Source organism: Primulina huaijiensis, chromosome 3, assembly GCF_012295235.1.
Source record: "Primulina huaijiensis isolate GDHJ02 chromosome 3, ASM1229523v2, whole genome shotgun sequence".
Classification (NCBI taxonomy): domain Eukaryota; kingdom Viridiplantae; phylum Streptophyta; class Magnoliopsida; order Lamiales; family Gesneriaceae; genus Primulina; species Primulina huaijiensis.
Window position 1 is genome coordinate 25979833 of NC_133308.1, and position 15873 is coordinate 25995705.

At 31.2% G+C, this 15873-nt stretch overlaps 3 protein-coding genes and 1 non-coding gene across 7 annotated transcripts in view; 2 read left to right on the forward strand and 2 right to left on the reverse strand.

Moving 5' to 3' along the window:
- Positions 1-15873, forward strand: part of LOC140974108 (protein FMP32, mitochondrial-like) — a 51138-nt gene that overhangs the window by 20439 nt on the left and 14826 nt on the right. The window lies entirely within an intron of this gene.
- LOC140972315 (WAT1-related protein At1g25270-like) lies at positions 2201-5444 on the reverse strand. Of its 4 annotated transcripts, none has more exons than XM_073434758.1 (8): positions 5112-5444; positions 4892-4954; positions 4603-4719; positions 4214-4481; positions 3987-4142; positions 3713-3864; positions 3439-3634; positions 2201-2560 (listed from the first exon to the last, which is right to left on the reverse strand). In XM_073434758.1, exons 1-8 carry the CDS (start codon positions 5309-5311, stop codon positions 2252-2254), a joined length of 1461 nt encoding a protein of 486 aa, XP_073290859.1. In that variant the 5' UTR covers positions 5312-5444; the 3' UTR covers positions 2201-2251. The 4 variants fall into 4 exon arrangements, 3 of the variants coding, with proteins under 3 accessions (XP_073290859.1, XP_073290860.1, XP_073290861.1); XM_073434759.1 differs by having other exon boundaries at positions 2204-2560; positions 4235-4481; positions 5112-5442; XR_012174493.1 differs by having other exon boundaries at positions 2430-2560; positions 3439-3626.
- LOC140972625 (fructose-bisphosphate aldolase 1, chloroplastic-like) lies at positions 7023-15358 on the reverse strand. Its single transcript, XM_073435017.1, has 4 exons — positions 15265-15358; positions 15032-15072; positions 7588-7770; positions 7023-7301 (listed from the first exon to the last, which is right to left on the reverse strand). Exons 1-4 carry the CDS (start codon positions 15356-15358, stop codon positions 7023-7025), a joined length of 597 nt encoding a protein of 198 aa, XP_073291118.1.
- Positions 11158-11230, forward strand: TRNAE-CUC (transfer RNA glutamic acid (anticodon CUC)). The gene has a single exon. It is a non-coding gene; the product is annotated as a tRNA-Glu (tRNA).

Consider the following 15873-nt stretch of genomic DNA (forward strand, 5'->3'; position numbering starts at 1 on the left):
TTTACAGTTTTAGATTAAAATATTAATTCATTCTGTATAATCAAGTTGTTCAATAATTTATTTTTCAATTTATAATATAAATCAATCAATTCAATCTTTAACTTTGAAAAACTATGTTATGCATTTGCTACTACAATCAAGATATTCAACAAGATTTTATGAATAATGTGAGCATGTGAGAAACATCCATCCACTTTCATGTGAGAAACATCCATCCACTTTCTTCGGATAATTCACAATAACAATTGCCGATTTTGCTTATCTTGTTAATAAACACTTCAAGAATGTCAAATCCGAAAATAAATCATCCTCATGCATTAATATCATAACAACTCTTATAAGTTAGAAAATATGTTTTATATTATGTCAATTTACATTACTACATAATAAATTTAGAGAATAAAAATGATTTTTTTTTTGTTTATACTAACCCAAAAAAATAAAAAATTATATAGAAAAACAATTTATCAAGAGATGGAAGATTAATAAATTTTATAAAATAATTTATAAGAGACCTATTAATAATAAAATTTTATATTTGGCCCCGAAAAAATAAATTTTTCTGATATGCAGAGAAAAAACTCCTCAATAATAAATTTATGTTGAATCAATTTATAATATTATATAATAAGTTTTTTTTTCAAAATTATAGGTTCCTAAAAAAATAAGTCGATCTAGGTCGGATGACTCGAATATCAATAACCTTGATCTTAGCCACCCCAACGCAAATTGTCTCAATCGAGCTTAAATGCATGAAAGCTAATCCTTGTTTCTCTTGTGTTCTTGCTGAGACAGAAATCTCGCGAACATGACGATATTTCTTGTTCTAGTTGGCTTTATCAGCAGAAGTGCAGAACCAAGGGAGATTTCCATAAATTGGACGACAACCCAATTTACAATATATTAAAAATAAAGGGGTTAAAATACAATATTCTGACAAATAATCGAAACATCTTCGATAAGCCACATGTTATTTTTCACTATTTTTTGTGCTTAACGTTAATTGGTAGTGCTCTGTTATCTTGTATGAGTGGGTTACCACTTTGGTTTTAATTAGAACAAGCAAAGATCAAAATAAACATGCGATGAACTAAAGAACAAAAAAATTTACGTGGTTAACTCGAACTTCCGGCTTATATCCACGGGAAGAAAACAACCTCCTTTATTGATAAAGAATTTTACAATTACAAGTCGATCACAATGAAAGAATTACAACCGAGTCTATGAACTCAAGATTCCAACTAACTTCCTTAGGGTTATGGCCACCAACCACAAGAAACCAGTCTCCTATCATGCCAACTTGTGAGACACCATCTAACCAACAACTATTTAATCCAAAATTAATTCTATGCTTCCCGATTTCATACAAAAATACAAGATTTTAACAAATGAAAAACAAAAACAAAAAGGACATTGAAACCTTGGGAAAATGCAAGAAACCCAAGTTTTATTCTACCTAAACTATATTAGCCATAAATTTCACGTCTCTCTAAAAAAATAATGTCACCGCCATAAATGTGATTGTGCAGTCGCAAATTTTAGTAATATTTTTGACAATTTTTTTTTATTGATTTTGTTATCGCGAGAACGCACACGTCATCATCATATCAACACCATATAGATACTGGAAAATGACTAAAACTTTTTAGAAAAACAAAAATAACGGAATAATGTAAGACTAAGATCGTAAATAATCAAATATACCCAACCAAAATTGTAATTTGAGCGGGGACCGGAGAAAGATCATGGGTTGAACTCACACAAGGTTAAACAATACGGACAACTCACACATGTTTTGCTGTCTTTCGTTGGATCACACAATATATATAGATTGACATATACATTATTCGGTAATACTAACACACATCGTGCGAGCACGAAAATGGAAAAACTTTCAAGTTACATTTTGTTTCAGAATATTAAACAGTAAGCAACATATTCTATAAACCGATTGGATTTTGGACTGTGATTCTACATAGTTTATGTTCATATCTCGCAACATCTAATACTATAGTTTACTATATTATAAAGATTCCGGGGACTATTTTCTTGTTTAAATTTTATCTATTATGTTGTGCCATTTACTTATTCGAATTAATTATGTTACTATTATAAAATTTTGAATAATAAAATGAAATATAATTTCAAAAGTATAATAAATTATGCATTAAATAAGTGAATATGGAAATGAAGGGTTGAACGTGCATAGACATTTCCCTCTATAAATTTCACCTATCCGACTTTCCGACTTTCATGAACATTTTTGCTGTACTATACTCATAGAACATGGGAGCTTGTGCCAGCAGGTTTCAGGTGTTGAAGGATGGAGCAAACCCTCAGCCGCAGCAGATGGTCCCGCCTGCCGGGGATGAATCTTCCAATCGCCTTTCCTTTGACCATTTACTCGAGGTGAAGGTAAAAATCTTATAGACATGTATGTATGTATATGTGCATGTATCGCACTGAATCTGATTACATAGCTGCGTTGAAGTGAATTTAGAGTTGGTCGTTTCGTAATTCGATCATGCGGCGACTCCAACTTATCCATCTTTGAGGGAAACTAAAAATTTAGTTAAAAGGATGAGTTAACAATACATTTTACTTACTGTTAGATTTGAGGCACATTTTTTGTACATTATGAACTCATTGAGAGATGTGGCATTTTGTGTTCGGTAATGTCTCTTGTGGCTCGATGGAAGCCAATTTATGTGAAACTTTTGTGCTACTTGAACGGATTATGTAATTTTTTATTTATCTGTTTCTTTAGTTAATGCCGAACAAAAGTCCAATGAAGTCATCAGGTGCTTCAGATATATTTTCCTCTGGACTCTGGAGTGTTATCTAATATGATTTTGAAAACTTGTTTAGAATGAAGGAGATAAAGTTTCGTCCGAAAGAGAAAGCAAAGCATCCAAACTAGTTAAAAGTCAGGATCAAGTAGAGGGAAACTGCCAAGAAAATGGAAGCCCAAAATCTCTTCAACCAGTTGATGATCCAATGTCGAAGAAAGAAGTCGAGAAAACACCGATTACAGAAGGCCTAATGTGCAAGACTTCGGAGGAAATGAAAACAGATGATGCAAGAGGAGATAACCAAAGTGAAGAATCCAAAGCAGTTCCGATTAATATAGAACAGAAACCGGTTGAGATAACTGGAAAATATCTAAATCCCTTAAAGACAGAAAATGTATCCGCCGAAGAAAGAATATAGGCCATATGTTGTTAGTCTTTTGAGGAACAACTGCATCTTGGTGTGTGATGAGTGTCATTTTTACTTATTTTTCAATTTTGTTCGTATTCTGTTTTTGATCACAGATGAAAAACAGTATACTATTATCCTAATGAAATTCATGTTTATTCGGGATTCGAATGAAATCCCACGATTTGGTGAAAAAATACAGTATTGCATTTGATTTATATTTGATTATGAAGATCATACTTTTTCAACAGGTGAAAATGATACTTCTTCCCCTCTGTCACGGGAACTGGATATTCGATTTCTATCTGCTGGCGAAGCGAATTCCAGCGTATGTTCCCCTTTCGTTTTCGAGCAAAACGGAGCATCATTCATTTCCTTGGCTTTTCCCCATAGAACTAAGTACAATCCCACAACAATGAGCACCGATCCTATAATACTAAACAAACAGATTAAGTTACAACCAACACGAAAAAGGTAGCAATTTGTGAATAATTTGGTGGGCTAAATGTAAAACCTTCCCAAATGCAGCTTCTCATTGAGAACCAGAGATCCTACAAGCACGACAAATACCAGAGCCAGAGGCTGGAATGAAGATACAAATAGAGGGCCGGCGACAGAGGTCGCCCAAGCTGCTGCAGCGATCATCAGCCCCGAGCCAATAATACCCTGTAACCGAATTTGGTTCTCTTAAGCACTAAATAAACGCAATCTCACAGTAGAGATGCATTCAGATGGATTTAGGTAATATAATGCCATGAGAAAACCTGTCCTGGTCTTATAATAGTTACCATATAAGCAGCAGCCAGAAGTCTGAAGTTCCAGCCAAGTTTCCAGTTCGTCCAATTTCTTTCGGTGCACAAGGAATAAATTCCAGATATGAAAGCTCCACTGAGACAAGTTATAGCAGTACTCGAATAACTCGGGTATATTTTGCTCATTTTTGCCTGCTCATAATAATAATAAATAACAATCCGAGACCAGATTCTATCTTATCAACACAAATAAACGTCGTTACATGATGAAAGTGAAATGTTGCCTGAATTATCAACCAGGATGCATAAGAAATGCAACTGCACAGAGCCAACAAAGAGCCCAAAACATGATTCTGCCCCAACTTATGATCTGTTGCAGATTCGATATTATGAAGAAAATGAACGTGAGACGACCAAAATGTGATGTCCTTTCCCTTGCAAAGAGTTAAAATCATTGCTCCTCCAATGCCTAATGCAGTTCCTATAATCTTTGCTTTTCCTGCTGATCCTCGAATATGTAACCTCTCTAACCTGTGTAAAATTAACAAAAAATTGTTGATCAGGACTATTGGGCTGTTACATTTTTTTTTTTTTGGTTGATCTTTTGTGAAAAATATTGGAATTTTCGGAACATTGTTTAAAGAAAATGTACCTGAAAATAACAGCCATGACTAATGTTAGAGCCGGAATTAAATTAGACATAGCTACTGCATAGGTTGCAGATGTTAAGACCAAGCTTTCAGCATATAAATTGCTCCCTAATGCTGCACTGTAAACACAAACAAAAAATATATATACAAGAAAAAAACATTATCTGATTACATTTTTGTATGGTTATTATCATGCATAGGCAAACTCAGCACAGTCAATAAAAACAGCTAAATTAGATGATCAAAAAGCCAAAGTATACTTGATTTTTTCAGGAGATTTACCATTCTTACCCAATTGTTCCACAAGCCAAACCTTGGAAAGCTACATTCCAAGTTAATTTAGGTCTTCTTTTCCTGCAGAAGCAAATTAGCAAGAAGATTCAAGACCACACTCAACTTGAACTAAAACAATGGTTCTGACAGGCAATATAAGAAACATTTTTATTATTATTTCACTTCCATGGATTCAATTAAGGTCGATTTCGGGTACATAAACATTGAAGATATTCACCTTTCAAAGATTAAAGCAACCGGAACAATGAAAATGGTGGCGAAAACCAGCCGATAAACGACTAGAATCTTTATCTTCATCCCATCATAAACCGCTAGTTTGTAGAATATACTGACACCCCCGGAAGCTACTTGGCTCAGTATCATCACCATTATGGGCTTTAAAACTTGTACTGCAACACAGCCATTTGATTGATCCATGATTACTTCAAGTTGTCATTCAAGAAAACGAAAAAGGATCGAGCTACTTTAAAAAACTCGATGTTACAAAGCTTTGTTTCCACCTCCAAACTGGTTATTGTTAGAGTACATGTTTTAAAATTTCCAAATAATACAAGATAAATAGAGTCTGAGAAGATAAACAAAATTACCAAATAATGGAATCTTTAGACGTTTAGATGACCATTTACTTCTCCTACACTTACGTGTACATTACTTAAAATGTGCATCAACTTCAAATCACATTAATTTCAAACAATTGTACAGCCACCTGGTGATGTATAATATTCGTCTTTGATGATTGAATCGTGTGCGTAAGTAAATGCCGCTGATGCGTAGATGAAGCAACAAATGGTGTTTCCAGATTTGGATTCAACTTATAAATTATGATTCCTAGAACTGAAAAGAACTACAAATGTCTATATAAATGGATAGTTGTGTGATTTCTAGAAAGGCAGCCTACAGCTATATATATATAGTATTAAGAACCATATATAAATATTGGAGAAAGAGTGAAAGACAGACTGGATCTTGAAATCATATTTCTTTGGAGATTATTGTAGAAATTTGATAAGAAATATTTGTGAAATTCTACAAAATTGGCTTATAAATTAGAAATTTGTTAACTTGTCATGTCACCTTATTGCTGTAAATATGGGATAATTATTTTTTCCTTCCTTATTGTTTATAGCTGTCAAATCCATCCACCTATGAATTTTAGAGTTTTTTTTTGCCTTTTATCTCGGTATTATTTTATTTTATTGTTAAAAACCACCTAGAAAGGGCACGTGTCACTTCCCTAAAACGATTGGGTCATTCTCATAACATGATAATTACATATTTTTTCATCTGTATTATTTGGTAGATGCAAGAACCATTTTGGTACACTTTCCATTACTTTTCAACGATAAATTAACATTATGGACCAAAAGCGTCAATAATTTATAAAATAAAAAGGATCGTAACAATTTGGACCTCAGACAACATGGACGAATGAAATATTCAAAAAGTGTGAGACAAGGGTATTGGGTGTAATAATTATTTCTGTTTAGTAGAACGATCAAACCGTAGTACTTGAGCTGCTGTGCGGTTTAAAAAATTTGAGTTGCATCATTACCACGAACTATAACTTTTGGCCTAGTGGTAAGTGCTTGATCCTAACAAAGAGTACAACAACTAGTTTAGAAGTACACATCGCTCTCTCCAGGAGGTTGGCCGGACATTGCCTTTACCATCCCACCACTAGGAGACTGGGACTAGGTATCCCCTCCGGTGGTGTCGAATTGAATTTGAATGGGAGGTCTTATTGACCTGCTTTTACACTTTGAACAGTCAAGTGGCAAGTTCCAGAAACAAGAAATTCTTTCTTTCCCAATCATGTTCCCAGGACATGATTAAACAAAAATAGTTTTCCATTTTATAAATAACGTTATTTTTCGAATTTTAAATTTATATTAGCTTTTTTCCGGGGATAATTACTTTTTTTCATTCATATCATTTGGATATAAAGCTATTTTAAGTCCTCCTTATTTTAAATATGTCAAAAACATCCAATAATAATGGAAATTAGAAAATAAGCAATTTATTGATGCTGCCAAGTCTGTAAGCACAATTCTGTCAATTCAGTTTATAATTCCCACATCATAAGCTACAATAAAACATTCGTAGATATTTTTAGTTCTTTTCTGGCAACTTAGTAATTGTAACCCTTAACAAACATTCCTGTCCTGGCTTCCTCCGACTCTCCTTCGGCGGTGTATTTGCCAAGCTGAGCCAGAGAATTAGCCTTTGCTCTAACAAGTAACGTGTCCTGCGCCGCCTTCACATTCATAGGCCTTCCTCCCCATGTCTTCAGGCATGTATTTTGAAGGGCTCGTGCATATGAGAACGACACGTGCCACGGGTTAGGACCTTGGTTCATTGCGTTCAAGTTAAGTGTCGCCTCCACTTCTGATTGCCCGCCAGACAAAAACTGTCCACGAGAATACACATTTCATTCAGTGAACTATATTCCTCTACATTAGTCCATGCAACGGGATTTCATATATACTATTTCATATTCAACTTACTTTACGAGAACAGTTAACACAGATTGCTAGAAGGGTCTATTCTTATGTCTCCCACAATCCGAGATGAGATTGTATGTCTCAAGGATCTTACTACTAATACTAGATGGATATAGAATTTTAGAGTACTTGCCATGATTCCTGGGACAGCAGGAGGGACTCTTCTTTTCAAGAGTTTTAGAGTGTACTTACTTTCGGCTCCGGGAGTAACCATATACTAGGCTTCAAAAGAATGCCTTCAAACAAGACATTGTTCTCGGCGAGGTGGAAGAACACCTCGGCCCACACTCTTAAGGCAACTTCAAATGTTCTTTCGATCCCGTGATCTCCATCAAGTTGTATCTCGGGCTCGACTATAGGAACCAAACCGGCATCCTGAAAGGTTGAAATCAGGTAAATATGCCATATGGGACTCAGGAAAAGTTCAAGAATCCAATTGAATAAAGTCTAACGTGGAATAAAGATCTTTGGGTTGGAGACTCTACTTATCTTCTAGACTCTAGAGTCTACTTATCTTCTAGACTCTATTTATCTCTATTAAAAGAAAGCTTATGCCGTGGGTTTTCCGAATCTACGATCGATTTTGAAAACTGACGATCGATGATGAAGTTACGGTCATTTGAAGTAATGAAAATTGTGATAGCTTGAGAGAGAAGAATAGATATGACGTAGCAAGACAAGTGAAAGAGTAACAACAAGAACAGATTGAGCCTGGGGGCTAATCTACAAAATTTTTAAAATAAAACATATTAAATTTTTTTAAAAAAATTAGGTGGGGTTGGAGGCCAACCCAGCCCCACATATAGCTCCGCCCATGCTAAAGGTAGAAGATGGTGAATTTTTGCATATATGTATTTGATTTAGAGACCAGGCGAAACCTTCAATCTCATTTAGATGAAGAATTGGTTTAAAAAATGACATTCAACCAACTTAAATTATATGCAGCATGTTTGATGGAAAATAGTACGAGATTTCGAAACATTATAGTTGCTCTGTATCGAATTTAGGTATTTAAATGGCCTCAACTTACTTATATTTCTTGGATCACTTTTGGAAAGTGTTTATTGTGACATTAAATAATATAAAGCATTAAGTAAAGTCAAAATTTGTCCGTCCACTTAACCGTATAATTTTAAATAATTAAGTTTTAGCCACAACACCCTTAATTTTGCAAAATTATACACTAAGTGGAGTTGGATCACATGAATGAAATTTATTAAGTAACACCAAAATCTATGTCTAATAAACTGTGTGATTTTAAATAATTAAGGTTTAGTCACAGCTCTTTTACTTATGCAATATTATATATTAAGTGGGTTGGGGATGAACATGATAAACATTTATTAAGAGCTTTAATATTTAAATATTTGTGATTTAATGTCTTGGTGATTCGTATAATTTTAATTTATGAAAGAATAGCCTCAACATCTTTAATTGATAAATTAATTTTTTAATCACATTTAGTTGTAACAAACATAAATGACATAAAATTATCCATCATTTTGATAATACTTGGACATGAATAATTATGAAGAATATATATTTATGCATAAAGAAATCAAGATCTTAGTGATTCGTATGATTTTAATTAATTGAAGAATAGTCGTAACATCTTTGATAAAATTAAAAATACAAATAAATTATGAGGATCACATTTGGTTATAAGAAATGTAAATTGTAATTAATTATGTTTGGATAGTGAAATTTATCCACATGAAATTTTATTATGTTAAATGTAATTAATTAAGATACAATATTGAATTATTTTCTTAATTTACCCACCATGATGAATAATGAAATATAATTTAATAGTTATATCATTAAGTTTGTGAATCTAATTGAATTAAAAATTTAGCTCACAAACAATTTTTATGTCAGTGATTCATATTATATCATGATTTACATTAGTAAAACATGAAATATGATTTATTGCTTCATTTGATAACATTAGCATGTATTAATTAATTTTTCAACATATTGTTATGTTAATTATTCTGATATTAATTCCCGAGATTCAAAGTTATAACTATAAGGTGTGGAAATGGAAGATTATTTTTCATATAGGCTTAATGAACACTAATTTACTATCAATAAAGATGAACCACTTTTCATTAATAATGTTATTACCTTTATGAAAAGTGAGAAAAATTTAATAGTTTCATAAAAAGATCAATATTTCTGCTGGGATTGGGGGTTCAACCGAATAATAAGATAGTGTTCATACAATCACAAACACCTAAATTATATATTGTAGCAAGCCTCACATCAGTGTTATTTAGGTTTCGTAATGTTATCTCCATTGAGTTTTGTTGATAACATTGTGAGCCATTATGAATACCAGAAAGTTAGTGGAAAAAGAATTTTTAGGGAAATTATTAGAGTAATATAAATATTGACCACTAGAAAGCATAGATTTTTTTATGAGGTATCTTCATCGTACTAAAGTTTTACATGCATGTGTATAGACGAATTAATCACTTCCACTATAGAGTCTAAATGCATCATTTATTTTGAAGCACTATTATATGTTGTATTTTAAGGAGTTTCATTTGGGCTTAGAATTATGAATTTACGTCTAAACCATTAAGATTATATTACAACAATTCAGTTGTAGTTTTTGTGACTAACACGACAGTCGAATTAAGTATGTCGACATAAAATATTTTAGTCATTGAAGAACGTGTTAAGCAAAATAAAGTGGTCATTGAACATGTTATCACTTAATTGATGATCCTTGACCTAAATGCTTGTAAATTAAGATGTTTAAGGATCATATAGTAATTAATGATAGATTTAATTCCTAAAAGATTTCATGGTATAAACATTTAGCTTTGATTTATGAAATTCATTCAGATATGATATTTCTCATATTCAATTATGTACATATTCAGTTATCATGAGAAAATATCAATAAAGTTAAACATCTAATAAACATAGGGTTTATTCATCAAGTTATATAGTTTTGAGAGATATAGTGTATTGTGGTACATAGAAGATAATACTCGATTCTAGAAAACTTATCTTCATGATTCATGTATTTTGTTTTCTCCTATGGGAATGTCGAATTATATATGGGTCAAGTGAGAGAATGTAACAAAGATTTGAAGTCAGACAAATCAAATCGTATAATAACCCATACAAAACAAATAAAGAAGAGAAAACAAAATTGAGCATCCTACAGTTAACTTCAATTTTGGACGGAATATGCATACGTTGTCTTAACTTTAACTTTTGAGACACGAGAAGAGACTTTTGAGACACGCATACATATTTCTTCTTGACATTCAGGCTCTCAATCTCCACAAAAAAGTCATACAAGAACCAAAAGGACATCAGTGGACATGGATGTGTTTATGTGGATTTCAACCACAATTTTAATATANGAGCACTAAGAAAGCAGTTGAGGTTATTATATTACAATATTTCTTGACAGAAGATCCAACAAATTGAAAATGATATTGGTCAAACATTCATTTCAAATGGTGTCCGAAAACTATTTGCGTAATTGCCTGAGTTGAAAGAGATTTTCCAACAAGAAGTACATTCGCAAGCGATGCTAATCCTCGTACATAACAAATTACGGGAAAATTTGAGGCTGGTAACAAAATTCTAGAGAAGTAGCTGTATTTTTCACCGGTGGTGCACATTGAACTTGAAGAGATCGATATTATTTTTAAAACATAGACTCGAAACTCTCACTTGGCATGTTTAAATTTTATACATAGGAAAGATAATTTAGTGTAAGTAAATCAAAGTCACAACTCCGTTGTAGTCTAGTTGGTTAGGATACTCGGCTCTCACCCGAGAGACCCGGGTTCAAGTCCCGGCAACGGAAATTGACTTTTTCCAACAGTAAGTACTACGGGCCCGGCAATTGTTAAGGCCCAGAAATCTTTGCCTCATTTATAGAGTCCAGAATTATAGTTGGCCCATTATGTTTACCAATGTTTCTGACAAATTATATTGTGTTGTCCAAATGATGGAGCCCACAAAATAATGGGCCCATTTTCCGACCCACATTTATACCATCTGAGAAATAAAAAAAAATACTTACTCTCTGTGTATTTAAAAAAAATTACCTCAAATTTTAAAAATAGTTGCATTTTAGCAAACGAATATCGTTTTTGAAAATAAATGTAGCGGGAGTTTCAGAAATTAAAATGCCCAATCTATTTATTCAGACGTGTCTTTTGAAATTTTTAAAAGAAAACAAACAAACTTCAGTGTTAAAAAACAAATAAAGAAAAAGCAGATTTTGTTGTTGTAAAAGTGGTAAAGATGGAGGAACGCGTGTTGGATTACGGAGGATCTATAAAAGCAAACTCAATAGTCAATACTAAACGTCCTAACTAATATCCACGGTTGCATTGGTCAGCCGAGGTAATAAATATAGGAGAACGCTTGAAACGTGATATTTAAAATAATATATTATTAAAATTTTTGAATTGCATTATCAATTTATCATAGATAGTTAGGATTTTTGGTAAATCGGCAAAACTTTAATCAGTTGACTCTGTTTTTATTTAGAGTAGGTCTCTTGTGAGACGGTCTCACGAATCTTTATCTGTGAGACGAGTCAACCTTACCGATATTCACAATAAAAAGTAATACTTTTAGCATAAAAAATAATATTTTTTCATGAATGACCCAAATAAGAGATCTGTCTCACAAAATACGACCCGTGAGACCGTCTCACACAAATTTTTGTTTTTTATTTAATGTAGTTATGTTAACTTTTAACTTTTATAATATTTTACTATATTAAAACAGGAGCACTCTATATTAAATAGAAATGATATAATTTTGAATTTGTCTATAAAAAATCTATCTTATCAAACTAATTACATGATTTTATTATATTTTTAATATATATAATGATTTTGTTAATATTTTAAATGAACACTGTGTTTTCATTACCGAAATGATTAATTTTATATGTACTGTCACACAATTTGTGGTAAAATATATAATGTTCTGGTAATTGTTCTTTAATATTTTACCACATTTAAATCGAAATACTTTAAAATTCTAAATATACTAATAATAATATGTATTTGCCATACATTTTATCTGTATATTATTTTATACATGCAACACATGTGCATGCGCGCGGTTAGTATAATACAATATAATATAATATTATATATTAATCACTGAACTCAATTATATATTTTTTATTTTCTTTTTAAATTGTCTCAAATATATAGTTCATTTTCTATATTTACTAGCATTTTTTTCATATTTTTTTTTACCCGTATACCTATTAAAAATTAAGGAAATCATGTAATATTTTTTAAATAAATTAAATAAAAAATTATTTTTCTACTGATTTTTTAAATCTGTGTGAAAAAACAAACAAGTTTATATATTTTGTACATAATTATTATATTATATTATATTATATTATACTAGTAAAAGTAATTTCTTATTTGGCCAACCTTCATAAATATGCATGCCCATGCGCAAAGCCAATGTTAGGAAAATTATAATACGACCAATTCATGAATTTCGGCGTGAAATTAATACGGCGGTTTAACCGTATTCTATTTTTCCTTGGCCTTTGTTTAAAATCTATAATTTCAAATTTTTAATATTTTCTTACAATCAAGGGAACCAAAGTAGAGAGAAGAAAATCCAAAAAATAATATTTGTCTGACTAACTAGGAAAATGATACATTACATTTTCCCTTTAACGTCTTAATCTCAAATGATACAGTGACTTGAATGTTATCTTTCGATCGTTTTTTTTAAAAAAAAACTAAATGAAAATCGAATGAAATAATATTTAAATAAATATAACTAAAAAAACGATGCAAACATGTATTCTATCAATCTTAATCCCAAATTCTTTAATTATAAATTATTTAAGATCCAAATACATATCCGTCAGCAGTAATGACCATTTTTCTTTGGTCGATTTCGTTGACCTTAGACTCAACAATTTATTGTTAAAGTATATTAATTAAAGTACAATTCTGTTCTTTTAGCCATATTTTACTATTTCTTATTGGGTTTTATTAATGTAGTTTTAATAAAATATATATTAAATGTCTATTTCTTAGCTTGACAAAGGGACGGGACATCCTTTTTTAGTCCAGTTCATTACAAGGCCAAAACCTCAATATCAGAGTTTGAAAATAAAATATTTTTTTTCTTTTTAAAAAATAAGCGATCATCATCCATTTTCTATTTTATTTTGGTATATAATATATGTTCTAATAATATTTCATCCGTCTTAAATGTATAAGATTCTTTTCAATTTTATGTTGTTCCGTGACTTTTTTTGTTTGACTGATCAACTATATTCATGTTTACAATAAAAAAAATAATATTTTTTTATATTAAAAATAATTTTTTTCATGTGTGACCCAAATAAAAAATTCGTCTCATGAAATTGATCCCGTGTGACTGTCTTATGAGACATCCTTTTGTTTGTACCGAACCATGAAGTTATTATCGAAAAATTTAGTCAAAAAAACATTTTAAATGGCCAAGACATAAATTACACTTTGTATAATATGATTGTCGGATTACAAATTATATATTACATAACAGTAGGACGACAAAATGATTTTAAATTAATTATCGCGATTTCCGAAACTTTATTACTTTGGTCAAAATTATCGATTTCAAATTATATATGTTAGCTTAATTTCCAAGTAATATTAACAAGGAATTACTATATGAATTGTGCCAATAATCAAATTGACCCCCCTTAGTTAATTCGAATCTATGTTGATAACTCGCACAACTTTACCCGTACATTCAACACTTGACCAAAAATTTCCACTTTTCTTTAGTATTTTCGTCGTGTGGGACTACTAATGCTGTTTTAATGCGCCGAACTTTACGTCGAGTGAAACTAGTAATTTTGAATTAGATAAAACTATTACGAAACTTTTTAAAATTCAAAATTTTACAAAAGATTAAGAATTTGAACTTTGTGATAAAGTAGGGAGAAGCTAGAGAAAAAATGGAAGAAGATGGAGAGATGTACGAAAATTACCAATAAACGTACATCATCAAATTTACGTAGTAAATATTTTGTAAGGGTAAAACTGTTTTTTTTTTAAAAAAATTGGTAGTATATTGATGTATCAAATTATTTAACATAAGATGTCAAATATTTAATATAGTAAAGGGAAAAAAAATATATTTCATTTTATGTACAAGGTTCCATAAAGATAAAGTTGTGTGAGAATAAAACACTATATTTATCTATACTACTTTATTAAGTTTGAGACACTTAGAGTAACTAAGTTTGATGTCATGGTCTGTTTTAATAATTATATATATTAATAAAATGTTAAAATTTTAATGCAAGTTATGTGTAGTTCAATGGATAGAGTTATTGTTTGCTGGGGTTTAGGTTATAGGTTCAATTCTTATTAAAGTCATTTTTTTTTTATTCTTTTATTTTTCAATTTATTTTTATATTTATATATCAAAATTACAGTGTAGTCCCTCACTATTTCTTATAATTATATTTTGATATTTATTTAAATATAAATCAAATGAATTATAAAAAATATTATACAAGCACGCAATGCGTGCGTTAGTGCACTAGTATATATAATACGGTAGCACAGAATTCAAGTCGGCTACAAATACACGAAGCATAACTAACTCAAAAAACGGCTCCTCTAGTTGACGCATCACCTCGTTCATCTGAGCCTCCTGTGTATATCACCAGCAATGGTCACACACAAAACCACAGTAGTTTTCAAAACAGGAATGAGTAGTACTCCAGTACGATAAGCTATATATATTTTTATGATTTGTATATAAATCTTTCGTGTATGCAATGAAATGGAATACATGTCCGGTACGGTAATAAAACGGGATCCGAACGAAAGTGGTGACAATAACCTGTGGCCACTTGTTCCCATGCAGTCTCGGATGCCGCTTCCCCCGACGAGACAGCATGCATGCAGTCTACAGAATCGCTCGAACCCAAAAACATCCGTCAAAATTACCCGTGTTAACATCAATATTATACTACATCAAAGGGTTTAACATAAATGCTCAAATTTTGATATTATTTTCTTTTTTATAAATAAAAAATTACCCGAGGATAATGTGTACCAAATTTTCTCAGTAAATCCAGGAAACATCATGTTATTTTCTGTGTAATACACTAATACGTAAAAGAAAAACAATACAAAAATGATTTTACTAAAACATATGTTCATCCAAATTTATTGAAACCCTATATTAGGTTTAAAAAATCTACTCAACGCTCCAAGAAAACTAGTTACTCCGATCGATTCATTTAAAAACGTAACTCTACTCCACGCTTCAACTAATTGCTAGTTACTCTGATCAATTCAGCATTGGTCATTACTCTTGTCAACATATATGGTTGATTCAATTTGTAGTTTGAAACTTTAATATAATAAATAAATAATATCGAATTATACTACATGAAAATGTTTAAAATAAATGCTCGAATTTGATACATTTTTTGTTTTATATATA

What these genes read in the sequence shown, in the direction of transcription:
- LOC140972315 (XM_073434758.1), bottom strand. Translation starts at nt 5,311, where the DNA reads ATGGATCAATCAAATGGCTGTGTTGCAGTACAAGTTTTAAAGCCCATA. An exon ending in GTTGCTTTAATCTTTGAAAG is followed by an intron (nt 4,955 to 5,111) that starts GTGAATATCTTC and finishes TTGCTTCTGCAG; the next exon opens with GAAAAGAAGACCTAAATTAA. An exon ending in GAGAAGCTGCATTTGGGAAG is followed by an intron (nt 3,635 to 3,712) that starts GTTTTACATTTA and finishes CTGTTTGTTTAG; the next exon opens with TATTATAGGATCGGTGCTCA.
- LOC140972625 (XM_073435017.1), bottom strand. Translation starts at nt 15,358, where the DNA reads ATGTTTTTGGGTTCGAGCGATTCTGTAGACTGCATGCATGCTGTCTCG. An exon ending in ATGCGTCAACTAGAGGAGCC is followed by an intron (nt 7,771 to 15,031) that starts GTTTTTTGAGTT and finishes TCAACCTTTCAG; the next exon opens with GATGCCGGTTTGGTTCCTAT. An exon ending in GGTTACTCCCGGAGCCGAAA is followed by an intron (nt 7,302 to 7,587) that starts GTAAGTACACTC and finishes TCTCGTGGACAG; the next exon opens with TTTTTGTCTGGCGGGCAATC.